Source organism: Trematosphaeria pertusa (assembly GCF_010094035.1).
Source record: "Trematosphaeria pertusa strain CBS 122368 unplaced genomic scaffold BU26scaffold_11, whole genome shotgun sequence".
Classification (NCBI taxonomy): Eukaryota; Fungi; Ascomycota; class Dothideomycetes; order Pleosporales; family Trematosphaeriaceae; genus Trematosphaeria; species Trematosphaeria pertusa.
The window spans coordinates 1,405,872-1,426,640 of NW_022987222.1; the positions used below are offsets into that span (position 1 = coordinate 1,405,872).

Below are 20,769 nucleotides of genomic sequence, written 5' to 3' on the forward strand. Positions count from 1 at the left end.
GACTGCCGTGCTTAGGAGTTGTAGCAAGGCGGTGCACCGAGCCGTAGATTTTTCGTTGATACGGGAGAGGGGGAGTAGAGAGGGCGGTGGTGCCTGCCCAGGTGGATTGTGACGTTCGGTAAACGCTAGTCCGGAGCGGGTTTAGCGCGGTGGCCTGGACATTACGAAGTATCCTGGCTTCCATGTCTGGGACGCACGGAAACCTGCAAAGCAAGCAACGCGCCTCTGTATCTCTACATACACAGTAGGTGGCGTATTTCGGTCAAGAGAGGTTATATCGATTACGCCGATGCTACGTACTGCAGCCGTAATTCACAGGTCACTAACGCAACAGCAAAGTGACCGAGGAACGCCAGCAAGCCCCCAGTCCTCAAGCAGTGTGAGCCTTTGAGAAAGCATACCACCTCCGGGTACATCGTATTCCGGCCTGTTATACTACCTTCTTAACCCTCCCTGTCTTCACATCATACACCCACCCGGTCACCCTGATGCCCTGCTCGACAGCCTTTCCCTTCAGCCACGCCACATCATCCCGAACTTTGTCCTCGACGTCTGGAAACGTCAAGAAATCCAGATTCTCGACCTCCCTCGCTGCAGCATCGCCCTTGTTCTTTCTCACAAGATCCTTCGCAACCGCGTCGTCGAAGATCAGCATGCCGCACCCGGTGTGCTTGACCACCAACACCTCGGTTGTGCCGAGCAGCTGCTGCGAAATGACGAGCGAGCGGAAGGCGTCGCGGACAGAGCCGCCGGCATTGCGAATAACGTGGGCGGCGCCGAGGGGGATGTGGAAGGCGGCGGCTGGGTCGATGCGGGCGTCCATGCAGGTCACTAAATACCCGTATAGTCAGTTGCAGTTCAGGAGGAGAGCGGAGAGAGGGCAGCATACCGACAGCATATTTCTGGCTCGGCGGGAGCGCTAGATCGCCCTGCTTGAACAGATAGGCATAGCCCTCGTTCCCTTCGACCAGGTTCTGCTCGACCGAAGACATGGCGGTTCCGTTCTGGTGGGTTGCTGGGATGTCCTGTCGTTAGCTGCAGGCTACAATGAGCACCGTAGTGGCCTTATATAGCCTCATGGCTGCCGTGGCTGCGACGTATCCTGAGACGCCTCCTGTTCGTGAGCTGCGATGGTGAGAATGCGGGGTCGAATTGCGACATCGTGGCTGCCATTGCGATGGCGCGGAGGCGCAGAGGAGATCTTGGTCTTCTTGGAACTTCCAGATGAATGCGCAATGGCCGGGCAAAGCGCCGATTATTGCCACAGCGTAGGAGATGCAGGTGTGACAGTTGATGCGCGATGCGACGCGGGGGTCGGGGCGCCGGCAAGCGAAGCCGAGGCGGAAGGTGCAGCCGAGAGACTCCGCGCAGTCTCATGATCGCGCTCTGCATCCGCGCCGCCCTCCTGGAACAGCACCATGCTATGTCGGACATCATGAATGCCGCAGATGAGCATCTCCCCTTCAAGATCGGCGAACTGCCCGACGAACTTTTGCTCTACATCCTTGGCTGTCTGGTCCCGATCCGTGGCTTCATACCCTCGCCCGCACCGGAAGAAGAGCGCCAACAGGAAAATGCAACAAAGGTCAAGACGCTCCATGCGCTTTCTCTGGCATGTCGACGGCTGCACGCCATCAGCACCCCAATTCTATACCAATCAATCATCCAGCCTCCCACCGACTGGCACCTCATTCCGCGACTCTGGAGCACGCTACTACAGAGACCTCAGTTGATGAAGCATGTGCAGTACATCGAGACCCGGATGCTCGATAGTCAGTTGGACGAACCGAAAGACGTCTATTCGGATATCGAATGGGCGGTACTTCAGCAAGCCTTCGAAGATGCGCCCTGGGCGACTCGGATCCACCACCACACCTTCTTCACCGCCGACTCTCGCGTTCAAAAAGGCATCATCGCGCTAATTGCTCTTGCCGAGAACCTACTCGACCTGGCAATGGTCGAGCTCGAGACTTATGTGCTGCCTCTGGCTGACCAACCGGGGTTGCATCCACGCCTACGACGCGTCTGGCTTCGAGGCCCGTGGCATCGCTACGATGCAGATTTCATGATTGCAGCCGAACCAGTCGAAGGCTTCAATCATGCCGTGGAATGGATTAAGGCGATCGAGATGCGACAACGCCCATGGTGGGACGACGACGACGATTGGAGACGGAACGCGGTGGACATTGATGAATTCACACTGGATAACTGCAACATGTCGCCCGACGAGATCCAGTCCCATCTCCGACCGTGCAACTCTCTGAGGATATTTTCGTGCCAATGGAGGAATCGCTGGACACACTCTGATGCCGAAAATGGGGAGGCGCCGCCAATCGATCTGCCGCAACTTCGTCAAGATCTGCTCCGCTTTAGGGGCGATCTGGAGAGTCTAACTCTCGACACCTTGGAATCAGGATGGCGAGTCTCGATGGAGGAGAACATTCCCGCAATCGGCAGTTTGCGCGACTTTCCTGTTCTAAAGCATCTGGATGTCTCTGGTCTTGTTCTCTGGGGCGATGGGGAGGATACGGCTCAGTTTCCACCACTCACCCCACTCCTCCCGCCGTCATTGGAGACATTGGTCATCAACGTCGAGTGGGATGATGATGTTGAAGAAGGCTTGCATGGGCTTGCTAGGGACTGCAAGGCCATGGTTTCGAACCTGAAGAGCGTGGAGTGCATGTGGAGACCGGCGCCGAAGGACGTAGCGGATGTGCTGATCAAAGACTTCCGAGATCTAGGCGTCGAGCTCAAGCTCAGCGTCGATATTTCGTAAAGAGCATGCGCTGGCGAACCCGTGCATCGCAGTCCTAGTTTTGACTTATAAGTTCATCCCAACAAATTCGAACAATCCACCTTGCCGCTATTCCTCCGGTCTGATTGAGCGTCGCACTGGGCCTACGGGCGTTTACCTCTCCGGCATTGTTTCCTTATCTGGATTTGTATGAGGCACCAGGGGACGCGCTGCAGCTTATGCATATTCATCAACTTCGGCTTACCCCGGCTGCATCTTCTGGGGTGACACGAGGAGCCCCGACCGGGTTGCGGGATCCTACGCTTTATCCTTTTCGACGTCACACACGAAGCCTGAGTCAAGCCCCAGCCAAATTCCTACACTTCGTATTCTGCCCGATAACTCTGAGAAACACAATACGCGCATTATAGCGCGATGTTGAGGTAGGGTTTACAACGACGCTTTTGGCAGGTCGCTAACGTACGCGTACGCTAGTTGGGTATCTCTGCCGACTCCCCTTAGTCTTCTCGGCTGGGCGGTATGCACGGCCCGCACCTTCTACTGTGCCGCGCTCCTACAGCTCTTGTCCACCGCACGTTACGCCCCAATATTCATCCCGGCGAATCGCACTCCGGATTGGACGCCATCGAGGAACGCACCTGGGCGGCGCCTAGGGCTGGCAATATCGCAAGGCTACCATAATGGGGACGCAACTCGATAGCGCCTTGGCCGTGCCTCCCGTGCCTCTTGGTGGCGTCTTGTAGGAGGACGAAGAGGATGCTTACGCAGAGCCTTAAAGGCGCCATGAGCGCCACATTCTCGCAGCTTAGATAGACGTCAGATCGGCCAGTTCATTAGTGCTTCCAATGGCGCATAAAATACTGTTGACTCTGGGGCTTTTGTCAGCGACGCATGCGCTGCCATCGCGGTGGAGAAACGCAGTCGTACAGCGAGGCGCCGCTGATGTCACGAAGGAGTACGACTACATCGTAGGCAAGTTTGAAATCCATTCCCTGACTATACACGCTAATACAATGCAGTTGGCGCCGGTACTGCGGGCGCTACAGTGGCCGATCGGCTTACCGAAGATGGCATAAGTAATGCTGCCCAAGTTCTCCTCCCTCCATACTCTGGCTGATACAAGTCTGCGGCGGATCAGAAACCGTACTCGTGGTCGAATATGGTACCGTGGCAGAAGATGATTCTTTCATGCCGCCGTGGAATATCCCAGCACCGCAGTTCTTCTACAATCTCACTTCTGTGCCTCAGCCGGAGACGAATAACAGAACCTTTTCCGTCGCAAATGGATGTGTAGTAGGTGGAGGTACTGCTGTGAATGGCCAGCTATTCAATCGCGGAAGTAAGCACGACTACGACAACTGGGCCAGATTCGAAGGGAACGAGGGGTGGAACTGGGATGGGGTTCTGCCGTACTTCAAGAAGAGCCTCACTTTCAATAAGCCGACTCCAGAGATGGAAGAATTCGGCATTACCTACGACGTCGAGGCCGCGTATGGTGGGAAGACACCGATATATGCAAGCTATCCCCCTTTCCAGTACCCTGGCCAGAAGATTCAATGGCAGGCTTTTGCAGAGAAGGAGGGTGTTGTGGTGCAGAAAGAGCATGCGGATGGCCATGCGTACGGCCTGTTCTGGATTCCTACGGCCATGGACCCAGCCAGAGCGTACAATCGCAGTTTCTCAGGCCAGGGCCATTGGATCTATGTCCCTCCGCGTGAGAACTACCATTTGTTGACCGATCACAGGGTCATCAAGGTAAATTTCAAGAGGAGGCAAGGGATCCAAGAGGCGGAGAGCGTGACGATCATACCACGATTTGGCAATAGCACGGCATTTACTGTCAAGGCAAAGCAAGAGATCATCCTCTCGGCAGCCGCGACGCGAACCCCGATGCTTCTGCAGCTTTCGGGCATCGGACCGAAAAAGGTGCTAGAAGCTGCCGGTATCAAACCTCTGGTCGACATGCCAGGCGTAGGATGGAATCTGCAAGACCATTCGTTTTCATTCAGCACTTTCAACTTCACGACGGACGTGTGGCCGAATCCGGCACAACTAACCAACAACGCGACCTTCCGCGCTGAAGCTATCGCACAATATCAGCAGAATAATACGGGACCCTACGCTGCGTACGTCGTTGCTAGCGGGCTCTTCCTCCCTGCGCCTGCCTTCCTTCAAAATTTCACTCAGCAGTTCGTGAAGGAGCTCCTCGCTCAACATCCAGCCGGTTATCTCCCCACGGACCTGCCGAGAGAGCTTGTTGCCGGATACGCGAAGCAGATGGAAATCCTCCTCGAGTCCTTCAAATCCAAAACGTCGGCTATCTTCGAGCATCTCTTCTCCGGCTCCGCCCGCGGTACCGCCATCCTCGTCAAACCCTTCTCGCGTGGTTTCATCAAGCTTAACCCCGCGGACCCCCTCGGGGAACCCATATTCGACTACCGCCTTCTTTCTAATCCCATCGATCTTAAACTCCATATCCGAATGGCGCAGTATCTGCGCGAACACTACGCAACCTCACCTACTCTCAAACCACTCTCCCCTGTCGAGCTCGACCCAGGGCCAAGCGCGAAAACGGATAAAGACGTGGAGGACTGGTTGCGAGCGAAGATGTTTGCGAGCAATGGGCATAGTTGCGGGACGGCAGCCATGATGCCCAGGGAGTTGGGTGGTGTTGTGGATGGCGAGTTGAGGGTTTATGGGACGAAGAGGTTGAGCGTTGCGGATTTGAGTATTGTGCCGCTTATCCCCGGGAGTCATACTATGACCACTGCATATGCCATTGGGGAGAAGGTGAGTGGTCTTCATGAACGTGGAATATGCTGATTGAGAAGCAGGCTGCCGATCTGATAAAGGCGAGAGCTGGGTTAGGCGTCTAGGGGCGCCCTGCAGAGGCTGGAGGAATAAGCCCGCCGCCGTCCGCGGAATGCTCGCAATAGTCTACGTCCTCAGATTTGAGGCAAGCACATGCCGCTACGGCAAACAACACCGATCTCAAAGAGCTTCGGTTCTGCATGCCCTGATCAATGAAGACACCCATTTCCAAGTCAATCTTCCAGACGAGCAACCTTTCGAGGCGCCTCAATCCGATCATAATTTGCGCGAAGCATCATTGTCAGGAGCCGCGTGCCCAGGTGATATACTCTGCTTGCGCCTGAGAGGCTAGAAACTAGCCCGCCGGCAATGAGCAGCCTTCCCGCCGTAAATCGGAAATGCCACGCCATCGTGAGATATGATCGCACAGGACCCAGCATGCGATACCATGACCTTTCGAATGCCAACAACAAATGCCATTCATAAAATAAAACACAACCCGCCGTACAAATCTAACCATCCTCTTCCTCACTCCGCTGCAGTCTCCACCTAAGCCTACTACCCAGGTAGCTCCCCTAATCCAGCTTACTCCCCCAACGGACCCACATAGCTCGTCCCCAGCCTCGCCGGCGACCCGAAGTTCGGCGTCCCGTTGGCGTTCCAATTCACCTTCTGCGCCATCGTGTAGCGCGAGCCGTCGCACGCGCCGGCGCTGTTCGACGTCGCGTGGTACACGTTCCAGATCTCGGTTCCGTCGGGGGATTGGAAGAACCTGCGTAACGTTATTAGCTTTCCATTCACCGTTCAATCTTAATCCCCGCGTTCAACATGTAACGGTTTTGGAGGAGGGGGGAGTTAGAGAAAGAGAGGAAGAACGCACCCATTATGCCCCGGTCCATAATTCCCATTCGCACTCGTCAACCACGGCCCGCTCTTACTCCAGCTCGCACTCAAACTCGGATCGCCGCTCCCGTTCCACGTCAGCAGACCGAGGCTATAGCTGCTGGTCCAGCAGTAGCTCGCGGAGTAGCTGAGATACGTGGTCCCGCCGTGGTACATGGCAGCCGGGCCCTCCATGACGGGGTTGCCGACTCTTTCCCACGCGTTCGTCGGCGTGGAGAGCACTTTGCTGGCGCCGAGCTTGCCGGGGGAGGTCAGTGGCGCGATGCAGAGCGATTGCAGGCTGCCGCTGAAGCAGGAGTAGACGAAGTAGTTGCCCCAGGTGCTGAAGCGTAGGATCGTACCGTCGATGCCCCAGGTGCTGGTTAGTTGCGCGAGGTAGGTGAAGGGGTCCCAGGGGGTGGCGCCGCCTTGCGGATGTATGTTAGCGGCGCTGCTCCGGGCGGGAGGTGCGGTGTCTTACTTACCTTTGAGGACGTGCGATCGTTGGCCGTCTAGGTTTGCGCTGTTGCCCGCCGTGTAGTAGATGTACCACGCGCCGTCGAGGTAGTGCAGCTCCGGCTATCCGTTCCATCGCACTGTCAGCCACAGCCACTCTTCACACAACCACACAACCACACAACCCAACCCCTAACCCTCGCATAGAAGAAAGCTTCTCACTCACCGCCCACACATTACAGCACCGCGACGCCGTCGCATCCGTCCAAACCGTCCTCTTCTCGCCGCTCTTCAGTCCGTTCAGCGTCGTCGCCCGCGTGATCTGCAGATTGCTCCACGTCGTCGTCATCAGGTAGTAGTAACCGCCCGACCAGGCGATGTGCGGGTCCGAGCCATCGGTGGTTTTGAGAGGGTTGGTGTAGTTGGCCGCGCTAGCGAGGGGGCTGAAGAGGGCTAGGATGAGGGCTGTGAGGAGGGAGAGGAAGTGCATCGTGGTGGATGGGGAGGGGGATGCGATGACCGCTTCAAGATTGGACTCAGGGACATATTTGAAGATGTGCGCTGTGTACGCATGCATGTACTTCCGTGGTGCGTCGCTGGAATGAAGGGTATGCCAAGACTGCGTTGTACTCACAGCGTGACTGGGTATTAATATACCATATGATGTGCGGTTCCACGAATGGCGATTCTGTTATGGTCTGGGGTTATGCTTGGTGTTTTGTCCCGGGTAGAGGACAGCGGTCGTGATAGGTGGAATGTGGGGATGGGTTTGGTTGTTTCAAATGTTCCGGGCCTCATATTGGCCTGCCCCACATGAATACTGCTAGTGGGCTGTATCCGAACCATAATGGCGGGACTGGACTGTAAAATTCCCCGGAGGATGGGGAGACGCCTAGACAGCGAAAACGAGGAGTAGTGGTCTGTGCCCTGTTGCGAGTCGATTTGGCGAAGGTATTCCGAAGCTTCCACACGATGATGCTTCGTGCAATACCTAGTTACCATGTGTCAAACCCGTGCAATAGTGGAATGGAGAAGAGGAGGAAAGTCTAGTATCTATATTTCGTGAGCGCAAGTTTAGCCACCGGGAAGACTTACAACATTCCCACACCACGTACCGGTCTACCAACAACATCCCGTGACCGAGACAGAAAACAACACCAAAGCTGCCGCTTACCATCCCATGCATCCCATTGATTCACTAAACAACTCTCACCTCAAACTTCCCACTAGCAGCCGGCTTCCCCAAACACCACATAATCCCCTCCTCGACGCACTTATCCCACTCTGCCGCCGCTTTCAAACCTTTCCCAAACCTCCTAAACCCATGCGGCACCCCCTTAAACAGCCTGACCTCGGTCGGCACGCTCGCCTCTTCCGCCAGCATTTTCGCATACAACAGCGCCTCGTCCCTAAGCGGATCCATGCCCGCAATACCAAACACCGTTGGCGGGAGCCCCTTCACTTCCTCGGGACTCGCGTTCACAATGTTGAGCTTAGTGTCTTTGAGTTCAGGGATCCCCGTTTTAAGATACGAAGTGAAGTACTCGACAGTTTTCTTCGACAGAATAGGCGCGAATTCGTTCTCAACGTACGACGAGATTTCAGGGCTCTTCATCTTCTTGAGCGGGCCCTCGGCATACGTGTCCGGCGACGCCACGCACGGTATGATGAGCACCTGGCCCGCGATCTCAGGGAGCCCCTTCAGCACCTCGCTCTTGTCCAGATGCTTATCCAGCACCAAACTCGCCGTGAGCTGCCCGCCCGCCGATACGCCGCCCACCACGACCTTCGCCGGGTCAGCGCCAAGCTTATCGATGTTCTGATGCAGCCACGCGAACGCGTCCTGCGCGTCTTCCCATGCGATGGGGTAAGTATGCTCAGGCGTATGCCGATAATTCACATTCAGCACCACAACGCCCGTCCGCAGCGCTATCTGCGCACACGTCGCGTCCTCGCTCTCCAAGCTACCGAAGATAAATCCCCCGCCGTGGAAGTACAAATACACGGGCAGTTTGTCCGCCGCAGGCTTGGACTTGGGGCGGTAGCTGCGTGCCTGGATGGCCGCGCCGTCGCGCGTGCCGATGGAAAAGGTTTGGATCTGGAGCTGCGGGCCGAGCGTCTGCATTGCCTCGGCAGAAGCTTGCTCGCGCGTCCCGTTGACGGTGCGCTTGAGCACCGAGGGAGGGAGCGAAGTGTCGAAGGTTGTTGTCGGGAGTGTTTTTTCTAGCGCGAGCCATTCTTCTGAGGGGCCGCCGTAGTGAGAGAAGTCGCACATGTTGGGTTGCTCTAATGGGGTGGTGCTGAATTGAATTGAATTGTTGAATAGCCGTTGTTGCTGGACGGGTTGAGCACTTATATTGTGTGAGATTGAAGAGGTACGGGGCGATGTTGCGCCGCATGTGCCGTAAGAGGAGATAAAATACGTGACGACAAGTACGCTGACGCCGACCCGCCCCGACGCGCGATGAGCCACGCCCCGCATTCCGTGCCGAGGCTCTCCGCTCTTGCGTAGGTGATATGAGATCCATAACAGAAACAATCTCACTCTTATCACTCTTTGATTAAGAAATCTGCAAGCTTACTGCTTCAACAGTGAAAGTCTCGGCCGGATATACGTTCCCTACTCCCGATCTTACTATCACCACATCACGTGCCAACGACCATCACTACTCCTTCCCGAAACATCGTCGCTCCGCCATGTCCATCCCCCTCGACCCGCCCTCTCGTGGTCTTCGCGGGAAGGCCGCAATCGTGACCGGTGCCGGCTGCACCGGGGACGGAATCGGGAATGGCCGTGCGATATCCATCATGCTCGCCGACGAAGGTTGCAATGTGCTGTGTCTGGACCTGAATCTCGAGGACGCGCAAAGGACCGCCGATATGGCGAACTCGAAACCTAATCGCGGAAAGGCCGTAGCATTGCAATGCGACGTCACCGCGGCTTCGGACTGCGAGGCCGCCGTAGAGCGAGCATTGAAGGATTTTGGGAGACTAGATATCCTCGTAAACAACGTAGGGATTGGCGGCGCACCAGGCACAGCTGTCGATGTCGACATGGCTGCCTGGGCGAAGGGCCTGGAGATCAATGTCAGCAGTATGGTGCAGATGGCCAAGCACTGCATCCCGGCGATGCTGAAGAACGACAGCAACGGCGGGATGAAGGGGAGCATAGTGAATATGGGAAGTGTAGCCGGCCTGAAGGGCGGGACGCCGCACTTGCTGTATCCGACGAGTAAGGGGGCGGTGGTCAATATGACGAGGGCGATGGCGGCGCATCACGCGCCAGAGGGGATTAGGGTGAATTGTGTTTGTCCCGGTGTAAGCAAGCTCTCAGTCCTATAGCCTCGCTTTCTCTGTAACTGGATGATAGGTGGGGACTGGGCTTTGCTGACGTGCTGTTGGACAGATGCTGTATACGCCGATGATGTACGCGGGCGGTATGAGCGAGGAGGCGAGGGAAGCGAGAAGAAAGCGGAGTCTGCTGGGCACGGAGGGAAATGCGTGGGATGCAGCATGTGCAGTAGTGTTCCTCGCGAGCGATCATGCGAGGTGGATCACTGGTGCCATCTTGCCGGTCGATGCTGGTGCCACTGCTGCGGTGGGGATCGGGCTACCTAAGAGTGCGAGCGTTAATGGGTGACTCCGCTACGTTCTGGAGTCATTGGTACTCACGATGAGGATATAAATTTCGCGCAAAGGATTGTCTCCGAGCATTGTATTCCTCCTTCTGAAATCCTTTGGCTAGCTTATTGCACAAAACGAGCGACATTCTACCACCATCAATCATCTATAGCACCGATACCCCATCAGCAAGAGACCGCAATGACCGAGCCCAAGCACGACACTTCGAACTATGTGGCTCCGGGTTCCGTGATAGAGGAGTTGGAGTTGCGGTGCATGGGTGAGTTCTTTATATGCAATAGATGAAACTACTTGCTAAACTTGCATTAGAAGCGGTAGGCAAGGACGCGCACGAAGTCAAGACGCACACTACAACAGACCCCATCAAGATTACAAACCGGAACTTGCACTGGGCCAAGGTCGTGGATAAGGACGGCAAGTGCTGGCCAAGACTGGGAAGGGCAAATACAACGCAACCAAGGAAAAGGAATTGACTGCCCTAGCGAGATCACCAAATACCTCGCCCGGCAAGAAGGCTGGGAAGGCGGCGCGTAAACTATAAGCACTCTCTCCGGCCAAAGCGCGCAGAAATCCGGAACGGTTTGTTGGAGTACGCCCGGTACAGTAGTCGGTGGTGGCGGTATATGATGATGTTTGGCAACTGTGGATGCTTTACGGTTTATTGGCGTTGTTGTGGGATGGGTGCTTGATTTGTTGTTAGGGCTGGCGTTAACTAGACTTTGCGGCGACTGTGCCTCCTGAACAGTCATCTTTAGGTCCGAGTCACAACATGGATGAGTCAACTTCACAATCTTAGATCCCTGCTTCAGCCGCACTGTTCTACGTTGTTTGCAATCAGAATCGCATGTTAGATATTGTGCAGCCTCGAACGCGCAGTTGTTACTTTTGCGCGGATGCTTGCGATGGACGCCTCACGGAGATGCGCATACGTCAGAACGGCGGTGCACACGACCCGGCCATTCATACCCTAGGGGTTTGGGACATCCATTGAAGTGTTTTGGCACCTAATTTAGCTCGTCCGGTCGTCGTTCCTATTTCGCCGCGCCGCGCCAGGCCTCGCACTCCAGCTTTTACATTTCATCCAATCATCAGTCCCCTGGATATTCGCCCGACCATAGCTACATCAACAGACTAGAAGATTGGAAGGTCAAAGATTACGGATACCGGAGTTCGGGAAAGTAGAGGCACTAAGGCTGCCGCAATTTAGATGGAACTCATCAACGGAGCCGGACATCTCCTTTCTCTCGAGAAGATATCAGACACTACGGAAGCTGTCGTTCCGTACGCCGCAAGTCAGAAAGAGACAAGCTCACCCTTTCGCAAAAATAGATAGAGGTACGCAAAAAGACCGGTGAGACGCGTATTGCTGTTGGAAAGACCAGACTGTGATACTTTGTAGGTAGAAATCTCTCCTCTACTTCTCGTAGAGAAGCTCGATTTCCTTTGCAAATAGCTGCTCACTCTCCCGCCTCGCCACCGAACCTTTCGCCGTGCGAACCAAAGGCTTCTCAGGAACTGCAAATAGGACTAGGTCGCGGCTCAGCTTCACCAGATCCGAGCAAGACTGGTTCGCCTGCTCCATCACATGCCATAGTCCTTCCAGACTTTTCATGTCGTGAGGCGCACCATCCTTCCACTCTACAAGAACAAAGGGCCTAGTCCTGCCTTGGCCCCCAACGAGCACTGCTGCGACTCTTGGATACTTGGAAATCTCGTCTTCGATGCCGCTGGCGTATAGGCATTCGCCGTGAGAGAATGCAATCATATCATCGGTGCGTCCAACATATTTCCAGAATCCAGGCTTGGAAGGGTGGGGAGAGAAAACGTCCTTTGTCGGGAACTCATGTAGATCCGGGTAGACTTGAAAGACTTGTTGCCATCTTTCCAAGGCCGGCTGTCGAACAAAGACTGGTTCGTACAGTTCTCCGCCTATGTGCCGGAACTCCAAGCCCATGGCCGGGCGGAAATAATAGTATTCCCAGTCGTCCTCGCTTGTCAACTGAAGAAAGTACACGCCAGCTTCTGTGGAGCCCATCGCTGGTTTGATCGTCACATGTCCTAGGAGCTTTTCGGCCGTTTTACGCAACAGAGGAGCTCCGGCAAAATATAGGTATTCCAGGTTGCGCAGACAGTCCAAACCCGCGTCATCTTCACACAGGCCGTCGATGAGCGCAGGTGGGAGCATAGCTCCCTTCACGTTGCCGTACCTCATCGTATCTCTCGCAACCTGCACCGATGCCGGTCCCGAGGTTACGGGACCAACAACCAAGACCGATCCGAGGTAGACTGTGAACTGCAGCGCAACGGTCATGCCGACAAACTTAGACTATTAGAGGTTGCTTTAATCAGGATGTTTCAAGTGGGCCACTTACGTGAAGCGAAGGAAGCGGCGTATACCATCGCTTGTTCTCGAAGTGGCGATTCATGGTTTCACGATCGGCATCAGGCATCAGTTCTGCAGTGTCCAGAGATGCCATCATACGGTGGGTGTATGTCACGAGCTTAGGTAGGCCTAAGGTTATCAGCTTTGTTGGTCCGAGCAGTTGGGGAGTTTACCTGTAGTTCCAGATGTGTGAAAAATCAGCCAGGGCTCAGACTCTGCGCCATGCCATGGCGGTTCAAATGGGCGAACTAGAGCTTTGCTTCCTGTGAGCCACTCTGATAGATCTGGAATTTGCAGCGGAGTTGGTCGGGCTTCCCGCAGGCCGGAAAGTACCTTCTCAACATTCGCGCCAAATGATGAGGCGTAGAGATACGCCCTGCAACTGGAAGCATCAAGCAGGCAAGATTGGGCGGTAATTGAAGCGTATGGTGACGGTAGAAGTAGCTAGTATCCGTGAGCTTATGGGTCCTCCCAATAAGGCAATTTGACCGTGGTGTTTACCTTCCGGCCGACCTTGGCAGCGGCCACGGCGATAATCGGATAACGTATATCTTTGGGGCCAGCATACGCAATCGTTTCGAGGGCCGTTACGGAAGGATCGAGATTTTGCTGCAGCCACAAGGCGGCGTGGCTGATTGCGTTGGCTAGTTCTCCATATGTGATGCTCTTGAAACCTTTGCTCAAGTTGCTGTCCTCGATGGGTACAACTGCCCATACGCGTGATGGGTCCTCGGAGGCATATTGGTCGATAAGAGTCACGATTGTGCGCGATCCGGGCTCTTCCGAGGCGGTCATTGCCACTCAGCGTGAGTGGTGGTCTGCTTCTGCGGGAAATTGGAGGGATGATGCAGACCAACGGTAATAACACTCTTGTGTGCTTGGTTTTGCGTCCCAGCCCATCCTACCACCTTTAAAGTCGTCTGGCATCGGAGGGGAGTGTGTCTTACATGCCCCACTGGCGCCAAGATGCTGTGCCGCAAGTCCTCAGTGATCACATCAGATGCCGGTAAGCAGTTAGTAGCAAATAATTGAGTGGATAACCCTGTCGACTCCTTCATGCGGCGTAATTCGTGTAGGCGCTCCAGAACGCAAGTGGTGGTGTGCTGCATCTCATCTATCGCAGGGCATTGCCTAAGAGTCAGCCTGCAGCGTGAGTTAGGTCAAAGTTCGTTCTCGCTTGAGCAGCCTCCTTGCCCACTATCCCGTCTTCGTTCAGTGCTGTTACGTCTACTCGGTTTTCGTGCTGTTTGTAATATGAAGGAAAACACCACCAACTTTCTATTCTCGCGTGAATATCTCGCAGAGGATAAGGGCCATGTCCGGGTTGCTATCGCTGTTTTTTGTTGCCTTTCGATTCTATACTCAACGACTGCAAGACATCGATCGATTGGATGACGTGCTAATTCTGTTCGCTAGGCTAATGCATGCTGGGAGATTTGTATTAGGAAAATACTCCTCTTCAACTTTGATCTTCACACGACTTACACTGGCACAGTTATGGTCAAAGGAGCCTCTAATATGGTGTCCTGAGCAAAATCCATCGATGCTCTCGAATACCTATACATAAGCTGCCTTCCGCTGCGATTCCCAAGGTTTCCGTACGGCTCCTTCACCTTCGCATTTTCAATAGCCGTGCAGGGCTCTTGATGAGCTATTTCTTGATCTATACCGTCAGAACTAATGGGGTGGCGTACCTAGTTGCTTCCTCTCTGCAATGCTCCCCGTCCGATTACCAATGGAATAGAAAGATGAAAAGCGACAAGTGCTTCAACATTCCGACCTTCTATAAGTGCGCCAAACATTACCACAGACCTGGTCACACTTCTGCGAATGATCATGGAGCTGAGGAACTCATTGCCAAGGAAAATCGGGATCTTCGCAATTTTCCTGAGTGGGAGCATATCAGTCATCATCCTTTCATTAGGCAACTACGAAGCGAATGAAAAGCGCTAACTGGGTTAGGGATATCATCGCATCATGCTTCCAGATGGCAGCATTCTTCCAGACGGATGCGTTCGTTGATAAGCCGTCCACATGAACGAATTGAACGTAGTGGCCAACAAATCTGACAAGCATTGGGAGATGTGTCCGTGAAGCTTGTTGGCTGGTCTATTACCGAGCCCGGTATGTATCCAATCGCCGCCTGCTCCCTCAGACTACGTCCCTTCTTCATAAGCGATTCTCCGTTGACCGCGGACATTGTGGGGGACCATGGCCGCAGCCATTCGTGGTCGCTGAATGATTCGGCTAGCAGGTGACAGCGCTCGTATGACGTAGTTTCAGGGCATAAGATTAGATCTAGGAAGTCGTTTTTGCGGATTTTCTGGCGGTGTTGGAATTCGGCAGGTATTTCGTTCGGAGAACGAACGCCTCCAGTATGGGGCTGGCAAATACTGAGCTAATAAACACAGTGATGATTACCATCATCAATCACCATACTTCTTCACTGCAACACTTTGGGCGGGTCGCGCTCGCCAAGACTATTAGTTGCCCCGAGAAACCGTTAACCACATCTGCACAGTGTTCTTCGCCTGTAAGCAGCGAAGGCTTTCGGTCTCTTTTGCCAGGCAAACTCGGGGCACAAATTCACCTAGTCCATTCAATTTTTCATAACTCCTACCACCGAGAAAAGCGGATATGACGCTCATCGCGAAGAACCTAGCCGACCTGAAAGCGCGACTTGGCGACGAGGCGCGGCTCCTTGATGGGCTTCCGCTGAATAAGGTCGTGGCTATCTCCCAATCCGACGCAGACGATGCCATCTCGATCAAGATCTTCTACGGGCGGATGCGAAAGAAGGCCGCGGATAATACTCGTCATAACGTGTGGATATATCTCTTCCCGCCTGGTAAAGAGGGCCGTTCTCCGGAGCTTGCGTTTCGCTGCTACGAGCCGGACTGCAAACCGATCCACTTCGACACGGACAATATAGGGCGTGTTGGGGAGGAGCCTGCAGAGCCTTTTCGAGGCGCGGTGAGCAGGGACAAGATTACGGCGCTTGCGAAATACTACTTTCTGGAGAAGATGGTTGCACATCAAATTGATGAGCTAGAGTTTGCGATGCCGCTTACAGCAAATTCATCGATGCCCTTAAGGTGGTGTGTCGAGAATGCGATGAGGCTAAGGGCACGAAGGCAAAGGCTAAGGGTACGGATGCTGAGGCTATGCGGTCGCGCCGGTCATCGAAGTGTCACAGCAACCAGCGTGAAGACGTCCCGCCACGACGAAGCAGTAGCCAAGCCGATACGGTGACCTCCAAGTACGTTCTGATGACATAGCTTGTCGCACTCATGCGGAAAACAAGCCGCAACTGACTCTCGCAGTCATCACATGGGGTTCGATTCAATCGGAAGCGCCGCCCAAACTACTGTCCGCATTAGCGGAGCCGATGATTCGCGAAGCCAGACCTCCGACTTTAGCGATGCGCCGTCCGGCCTGATCGACTCCGATACCGAGAGCGATGCCATGAAGGCGACCAGTATTAGCGCTATGGACATGTCAGGATCGACGGTGAATACAGCGACGAATTGGTCTCTGATACCAAGCTCATATTACCATAGCTAGATAGTACTCACGTCCGTGTCTCGAAGTCGGAGTTGGAGACATATCCACGAGGAACCGCCACGGCTACCTCAGTGAGCTTCGTCACAAGAAATCTATGTGTGAACTCCTCTAACCCATCAACAGCCGTTCAGACCTGCGCCCTCCGGTGGTCCCGCCGATCGAGCGAAGCGGCTAGACGAATTCAACTGCTTGCATGAAGGGGAGACGCTGCTGAATAACAAGATCAAGGTTGTTGCTGAGAGGAAGGAGGAGCTGCAGAAGGAGCTAGAATCATTGGGCAATCAGGAGCGAGGCTTCGACCAGAAGCTGGAAGACAACAAAGAGAAGAAGAAGCGGCTTCTGGGAACAATGTCGGAGGATGATCGGCTGAAGTTTCTATGGGAAGCTGGCCGCCAGTACGACATCAAACGACGAAGGACGGGCGCGTGAGAACTCGGGCTGTGTCCATGACGTTGAGTGTGCTTTCAAGTAGCGCTACACTCCTTCCGGATCGACCGTGCCATGATCAGGATTGCTCTCGTGAACGGTAGTAGGCGTCAGTAATAGACTGGGGGATATGGAGCGCAAATGGGGTTATGGGGTGTTGGACCATGATGGGATGGCCTCTGATCTTGTTAGGCGGCTTTCTTGTGCGCTGTGAGCGGATCATGTTCCCGAACCATGAGAATATGACCACATAAGCATCTCAGCTACGTGACGCCGTTGCACCCGTGACTCATTCCGCATGTTTCATTCACGTGCTTAGGCGACGACGTTGGGAAACTATAAGTATTCAAGTATCCGTCCAAACTGCGATATGCTCGGTACTGCCGCTTTTCTTAATCATGTCTACCGACAGGAAAAATGCGAAAATGGCCGAAGAGACGCGGCGCGAACTTAGAAGACGTCTAGAGAAGAGGGCGATCGAAGAGAACTGGCCGGCCAAAGATCACGACATCCTGGAAGGTAGCTTCAAGGATGCCGGAAACATTTGGATCCATCTCCACAAGTTGTCAAAGGATGAAAAGAACGAGCTCTCCTTCTGGCGGATTTGTGACTGCAATAAGCAACACGGCAAGGAGGAGCCACAGAACCTCGAAAAGAAGACCAGCCTTTCCGAGGCTTTCGCTGGCATTACATGGGCTGATGGCAAGATCAAAGCACTTGCGAAGTACTACTTCATGGTTCAGTGTGACGTTCCGTTTCCAATCAATAAGACGTTCGTCAGCGATGTCGTGGCCGTGCGAAGGATCTCCAGAGAGCTGCGCGTTGTATTGACCCGAAGGAGGTCGCACGCAAGGCACCAGCATCCCCTTACCGCGAGAAGTCGCCGGGCGCCCGAACGAAGGCAGAGGCGCTCAGGCGACTATTCCCACCTGAGCAGGATGCAGACCATTCAGCGTCGGTAGGCGCGGATGACAGCCCTACGAGAGGTAGGGCCAAAAGCGGGCCCGGTCTTGCTCGGGTTATCAAGAAATCAGTGCAGGTTTCAGAGGCCGATGAAAAGAGAAAAGAAGGCTCTGGGTTCAGCAACGAGGTGAGTAAACTCAAGGACTAGTACCCAATTTGTGACTAACACTCTCCTAGGTCGGGCCGAACAGTACGGATCTTTCAGCGTGGACAGTGGACTATATTGAAAGGGAGATCAAGAAGGTTCGGAACAAACGCGGCAGAGGAAGATCAATAGGGGTGGGGACTATGCGCCGGTTTAGTAATTCGAAGTGTTGGAATTATCTGCAAGGAAACTGGGACTCTGCGATGGGGAGAAAGTTGGAATTAGGGTAGTTTGAGATCCGCCGGATACTTAGATACCATGATACGACGATGATAAATTGTAGCGACGGCTCTATCTTTCCCATCGGTATTTATAGGAGGACTATTGTCCTAACTGATAGGCAACGTAAATCGCACTCCCACAATCAGTATGAATTACCCCATTCTTCTCAAGGCCATCATCGTAAATGCGATTACTAGCATCCTCGAAAGTGGGAAAGATCGTCTGGCAGTCAAATAGACAATCACCGTCTTTCTTTTCCCAAGAGAGTCCCCAAGTGAACCCCTCCACAGAATCCGAGAACGTCCAGGTCTCTTCTAATTCCGGATTTTCCTTGCACGCTGCGTTCACCTTTCTGTGTGTTTTGTTAGTGTGCATTCTTCCGAAATTCTTTCGTGGAGACTCACTCTTTGAACTTGGTCTTGCTGTCTGAGGCATGTTGCTTGCCGCCTCTGCATTCGGTTTGGAACTCTGGGAGATCGGCGAGCTTAATAAGCTGCTGCAACCACTCATTCTGGGCACCCGTGTAGCCGTGCTTGACCAGAGTGTGATGCGGATAGTTAACTTTCCTGCACTTGCATCCGTAGTTCACTTCCTGGTTCTCCATCAGCAATGATGCCATGTCCAGTTGTAATATGCAACTGACCGTTTTACAAAGAGTCTGTCTTTCAGCAATGTCCTTTCCCTCGTCTTGAGCTTTACAGTCGTCCGCGATACACAGGAGATCAGTAGGACAAGCGAAGGTGTCTTCCGTCACATCTGTTGCAAGCTGACTCTTTGGGATCGAGATTTCTAGCGCGACTTGGCCGGCCGCCATGATGGCATGAGCTACGACTGTAAGGCTTACCGCGCTTCAGGCTAGTGTTGCCACTTCGAATACCTCCTCATTCGGGGGACTAGGTCCTGGAGTCGGTCCCGAGTTTGGTATGCGGACGCGGACCAAGCGGTAAATTGGGACAATAATTGGGGCAATAATCTGGACTCCGTCCGCGATGTAGTTTCTAATGGGGAAACCGATAGCTTGGCCAGCGTCGGGGAGTTGGTAATAATCTTGCTGCCTCAGTGATATGACGCCTTCGGGACCGTCATCGGCGAAAGCTGCTCCTAGTGGGCGAAGCTGTCGCAGGCAGACTTCAGCAGTATCCGGAACCCGCTCGGCCAGATCCTTTCCTTTGCACAGGTCCTGTGATAGCGAAAGACTCACCATGCCAAGGAAGTCCTGGAGCCGTTGGCCTATACGTTCGGGAATGCGGTAGACAGTATCTCCAGCGTTGCGCTCTCCGTTGTCTGTGGTCAATGTCTCGATACTTATGACATCTATAGGAGTCTTGGTTGGAGGAGGCGGGACGGTTATCGTGTAAGGTGTTGCACTCGCGTCTGTAGCAATGGCGATCGTATTCATCACTCCAATAGTATGAATCTGCTCCAGATCGTCATACGCGAACTTGAGCTCCTTGGGAAGATTCTGCGTGTCGCTGAGGTATCTCACTGCACCAGCCACGATAATTGCTTCGACAATGATAACACCAATCATGTATCCAGCCAGAATGCGCTTGGAAAGGGTCACAACATCGATGTCTTGAATTAGCGGGCGAAGAGCGTTTCGGAATTGATTAGCGGGCTTTCCTTTAGAGTGGATAACTCTCTTGACTCCTCTTTTGGAGAGCCGGCCCGAAGGCGATGCTAATACCATTGCCAGGGTAGTCGTCGTATACGCTGGTAGGGTATATTTTGCAGCGAATCACTGGGCGGAGGGTTTGTAGCCTAGACGTTCAACAGGCGTGAGCTTTTGATACCTGTGTTGAATGGTCTTCCCTAGCTGGGAAGGGAAATACTCGTTCCCCGGGCCGAATGTGACGGTTGGAATTGGTATGGCGTGGCTGGGGGCTTCTTCGAGGTGCGCTGGAGTGGTGGCGGCTGCGCCGGTTGGGGAATCGCAAGCCCTGTAAAGATAGCTGAGAGAACTATGGAAGCTCAGAGAACAAGAGACAGCATTCTGGATGCTGGTTGATGTGTCGATGAGGTGGATTTTAACGGTAAAAACCCTAGGGAGCAAACAAAATGGAAAGTTTGATCCTCACAAACACGGAGCATGAACCAAACTGGCTTAATACGTGTGCTCTCGCCGTTTGCATCAACTTACAGGCTCCGTGCGGCAACCCTTACGTCTGCGAGAGGCGGCAGTCGCCAGCTGGCCATTGCAATCTGCTTCGAGCGCCAGCTGGAATCGCATCCCGAAGGACTTTGATTAGCGTCCTAAAGCCTAAGAATGGGAATCCTAAGAGGCACAGAAAGCGATATGTCGCATGGCACGGCATGCATATACCCGGGCTTGTTGCTGTACCATCTAATCTAGGGTCCCTCAATTATGCCGCGGTTGGAAGCGGCTCCACGCTTAATAGTATCTAAATAGCGCAAAATCAGCATTGGGTACTATTCGGGTGCCTCATGCGGCGCGAGCGCTGTGGTCGTCTAAAGATCTTCGGTTGAAGACCGTGGACATATCGTGACTTGTGCTCATAG

The 20,769-nt window shown here is 54.0% G+C and overlaps 11 protein-coding genes across 11 annotated transcripts; 5 read left to right on the forward strand and 6 right to left on the reverse strand.

Annotated features, from left to right (window-relative positions):
• Positions 1–259: 259 nt before the first annotated feature.
• On the reverse strand, positions 260–1,397 carry BU26DRAFT_607538 (carbonic anhydrase). The gene is made up of 2 exons (XM_033835763.1): positions 890–1,397; positions 260–831 (listed from the first exon to the last, which is right to left on the reverse strand). Exons 1-2 carry the CDS (start codon positions 990–992, stop codon positions 431–433), a joined length of 504 nt encoding a protein of 167 aa, XP_033681332.1. The 5' UTR covers positions 993–1,397; the 3' UTR covers positions 260–430.
• Positions 1,147–2,973, forward strand: BU26DRAFT_66045 (uncharacterized protein). Its single transcript, XM_033836170.1, has one exon. It carries the CDS (start codon positions 1,301–1,303, stop codon positions 2,774–2,776), a length of 1,476 nt encoding a protein of 491 aa, XP_033681333.1. The 5' UTR covers positions 1,147–1,300; the 3' UTR covers positions 2,777–2,973.
• A 436-nt stretch (positions 2,974–3,409) lies between these two features.
• Positions 3,410–5,715, forward strand: BU26DRAFT_66031 (GMC oxidoreductase). Its single transcript, XM_033836169.1, has 4 exons — positions 3,410–3,727; positions 3,775–3,831; positions 3,894–5,545; positions 5,590–5,715. Exons 1-4 carry the CDS (start codon positions 3,601–3,603, stop codon positions 5,629–5,631), a joined length of 1,878 nt encoding a protein of 625 aa, XP_033681334.1. The 5' UTR covers positions 3,410–3,600; the 3' UTR covers positions 5,632–5,715.
• A 394-nt stretch (positions 5,716–6,109) lies between these two features.
• Positions 6,110–7,408, reverse strand: BU26DRAFT_489334 (glycoside hydrolase family 43 protein). The gene is made up of 4 exons (XM_033826016.1): positions 7,131–7,408; positions 6,934–7,027; positions 6,447–6,876; positions 6,110–6,338 (listed from the first exon to the last, which is right to left on the reverse strand). The coding sequence occupies exons 1-4, from the start codon at positions 7,392–7,394 to the stop codon at positions 6,152–6,154; spliced, it is 975 nt and encodes a 324-aa protein (XP_033681335.1). The 5' UTR covers positions 7,395–7,408; the 3' UTR covers positions 6,110–6,151.
• Positions 7,409–7,895: 487 nt separating this feature from the next.
• On the reverse strand, positions 7,896–9,281 carry BU26DRAFT_521751 (alpha/beta-hydrolase). The gene has a single exon (XM_033829615.1). The coding sequence runs from the start codon at positions 9,177–9,179 to the stop codon at positions 8,103–8,105; it is 1,077 nt and encodes a 358-aa protein (XP_033681336.1). The 5' UTR covers positions 9,180–9,281; the 3' UTR covers positions 7,896–8,102.
• A 172-nt stretch (positions 9,282–9,453) lies between these two features.
• Positions 9,454–10,675, forward strand: BU26DRAFT_607542 (NAD(P)-binding protein). The gene is made up of 2 exons (XM_033835764.1): positions 9,454–10,222; positions 10,311–10,675. Exons 1-2 carry the CDS (start codon positions 9,602–9,604, stop codon positions 10,542–10,544), a joined length of 855 nt encoding a protein of 284 aa, XP_033681337.1. The 5' UTR covers positions 9,454–9,601; the 3' UTR covers positions 10,545–10,675.
• Positions 10,676–11,832: 1,157 nt separating this feature from the next.
• Positions 11,833–13,829, reverse strand: BU26DRAFT_462006 (putative AMP-binding enzyme). Its single transcript, XM_033825078.1, has 4 exons — positions 13,431–13,829; positions 13,103–13,373; positions 12,919–13,058; positions 11,833–12,866 (listed from the first exon to the last, which is right to left on the reverse strand). Exons 1-4 carry the CDS (start codon positions 13,722–13,724, stop codon positions 11,961–11,963), a joined length of 1,611 nt encoding a protein of 536 aa, XP_033681338.1. The 5' UTR covers positions 13,725–13,829; the 3' UTR covers positions 11,833–11,960.
• A 1,737-nt stretch (positions 13,830–15,566) lies between these two features.
• On the forward strand, positions 15,567–16,922 carry BU26DRAFT_567823 (uncharacterized protein; the record flags this gene model as incomplete). The annotated part of the gene is made up of 5 exons (XM_033833699.1): positions 15,567–15,956; positions 16,025–16,188; positions 16,253–16,439; positions 16,490–16,564; positions 16,617–16,922. The coding sequence occupies 5 exons, from the start codon at positions 15,567–15,569 to the stop codon at positions 16,920–16,922; spliced, it is 1,122 nt and encodes a 373-aa protein (XP_033681339.1).
• Positions 16,923–17,317: 395 nt separating this feature from the next.
• BU26DRAFT_507929 (uncharacterized protein) lies at positions 17,318–18,257 on the forward strand (the record flags this gene model as incomplete). Its single annotated transcript, XM_033827036.1, has 3 exons — positions 17,318–17,713; positions 17,758–18,009; positions 18,060–18,257. The coding sequence occupies 3 exons, from the start codon at positions 17,318–17,320 to the stop codon at positions 18,255–18,257; spliced, it is 846 nt and encodes a 281-aa protein (XP_033681340.1).
• Positions 18,258–18,348: 91 nt separating this feature from the next.
• BU26DRAFT_567825 (uncharacterized protein) lies at positions 18,349–19,063 on the reverse strand (the record flags this gene model as incomplete). Its single annotated transcript, XM_033833700.1, has 3 exons — positions 18,349–18,601; positions 18,654–18,841; positions 18,893–19,063. 3 exons carry the CDS (start codon positions 19,061–19,063, stop codon positions 18,349–18,351), a joined length of 612 nt encoding a protein of 203 aa, XP_033681341.1.
• Positions 19,064–19,099: 36 nt separating this feature from the next.
• On the reverse strand, positions 19,100–19,939 carry BU26DRAFT_567826 (uncharacterized protein; the record flags this gene model as incomplete). Its single annotated transcript, XM_033833701.1, has 1 exon — positions 19,100–19,939. The coding sequence occupies one exon, from the start codon at positions 19,937–19,939 to the stop codon at positions 19,100–19,102; it is 840 nt and encodes a 279-aa protein (XP_033681342.1).
• Positions 19,940–20,769: the final 830 nt, after the last annotated feature.

Excerpts from the sequence above, each read along its gene's own strand:
- BU26DRAFT_607538 (XM_033835763.1), bottom strand. The coding sequence starts at position 992 with ATGTCTTCGGTCGAGCAGAACCTGGTCGAAGGGAACGAGGGCTATGCC. Across the intron at positions 832-889 it reads GAGCCAGAAATATGCTGTCG|TGACCTGCATGGACGCCCGC; the intron begins GTATGCTGCCCT and ends ACGGGTATTTAG.
- BU26DRAFT_66045 (XM_033836170.1), top strand. The coding sequence starts at position 1,301 with ATGCGACGCGGGGGTCGGGGCGCCGGCAAGCGAAGCCGAGGCGGAAGG.
- BU26DRAFT_66031 (XM_033836169.1), top strand. The coding sequence starts at position 3,601 with ATGGCGCATAAAATACTGTTGACTCTGGGGCTTTTGTCAGCGACGCAT. Across the intron at positions 3,728-3,774 it reads GGAGTACGACTACATCGTAG|TTGGCGCCGGTACTGCGGGC; the intron begins GCAAGTTTGAAA and ends AATACAATGCAG. Across the intron at positions 3,832-3,893 it reads GCTTACCGAAGATGGCATAA|AAACCGTACTCGTGGTCGAA; the intron begins GTAATGCTGCCC and ends GCGGCGGATCAG.
- BU26DRAFT_489334 (XM_033826016.1), bottom strand. The coding sequence starts at position 7,394 with ATGCACTTCCTCTCCCTCCTCACAGCCCTCATCCTAGCCCTCTTCAGC. Across the intron at positions 6,877-6,933 it reads ACGATCGCACGTCCTCAAAG|GCGGCGCCACCCCCTGGGAC; the intron begins GTAAGTAAGACA and ends TACATCCGCAAG. Across the intron at positions 6,339-6,446 it reads TATGGACCGGGGCATAATGG|GTTCTTCCAATCCCCCGACG; the intron begins GTGCGTTCTTCC and ends AACGTTACGCAG.
- BU26DRAFT_521751 (XM_033829615.1), bottom strand. The coding sequence starts at position 9,179 with ATGTGCGACTTCTCTCACTACGGCGGCCCCTCAGAAGAATGGCTCGCG.
- BU26DRAFT_607542 (XM_033835764.1), top strand. The coding sequence starts at position 9,602 with ATGTCCATCCCCCTCGACCCGCCCTCTCGTGGTCTTCGCGGGAAGGCC. Across the intron at positions 10,223-10,310 it reads TGAATTGTGTTTGTCCCGGT|ATGCTGTATACGCCGATGAT; the intron begins GTAAGCAAGCTC and ends GCTGTTGGACAG.
- BU26DRAFT_462006 (XM_033825078.1), bottom strand. The coding sequence starts at position 13,724 with ATGACCGCCTCGGAAGAGCCCGGATCGCGCACAATCGTGACTCTTATC. Across the intron at positions 13,374-13,430 it reads CTGCCAAGGTCGGCCGGAAG|CTACTTCTACCGTCACCATA; the intron begins GTAAACACCACG and ends CACGGATACTAG. Across the intron at positions 12,867-12,918 it reads CGCCGCTTCCTTCGCTTCAC|TTTGTCGGCATGACCGTTGC; the intron begins GTAAGTGGCCCA and ends TAATAGTCTAAG.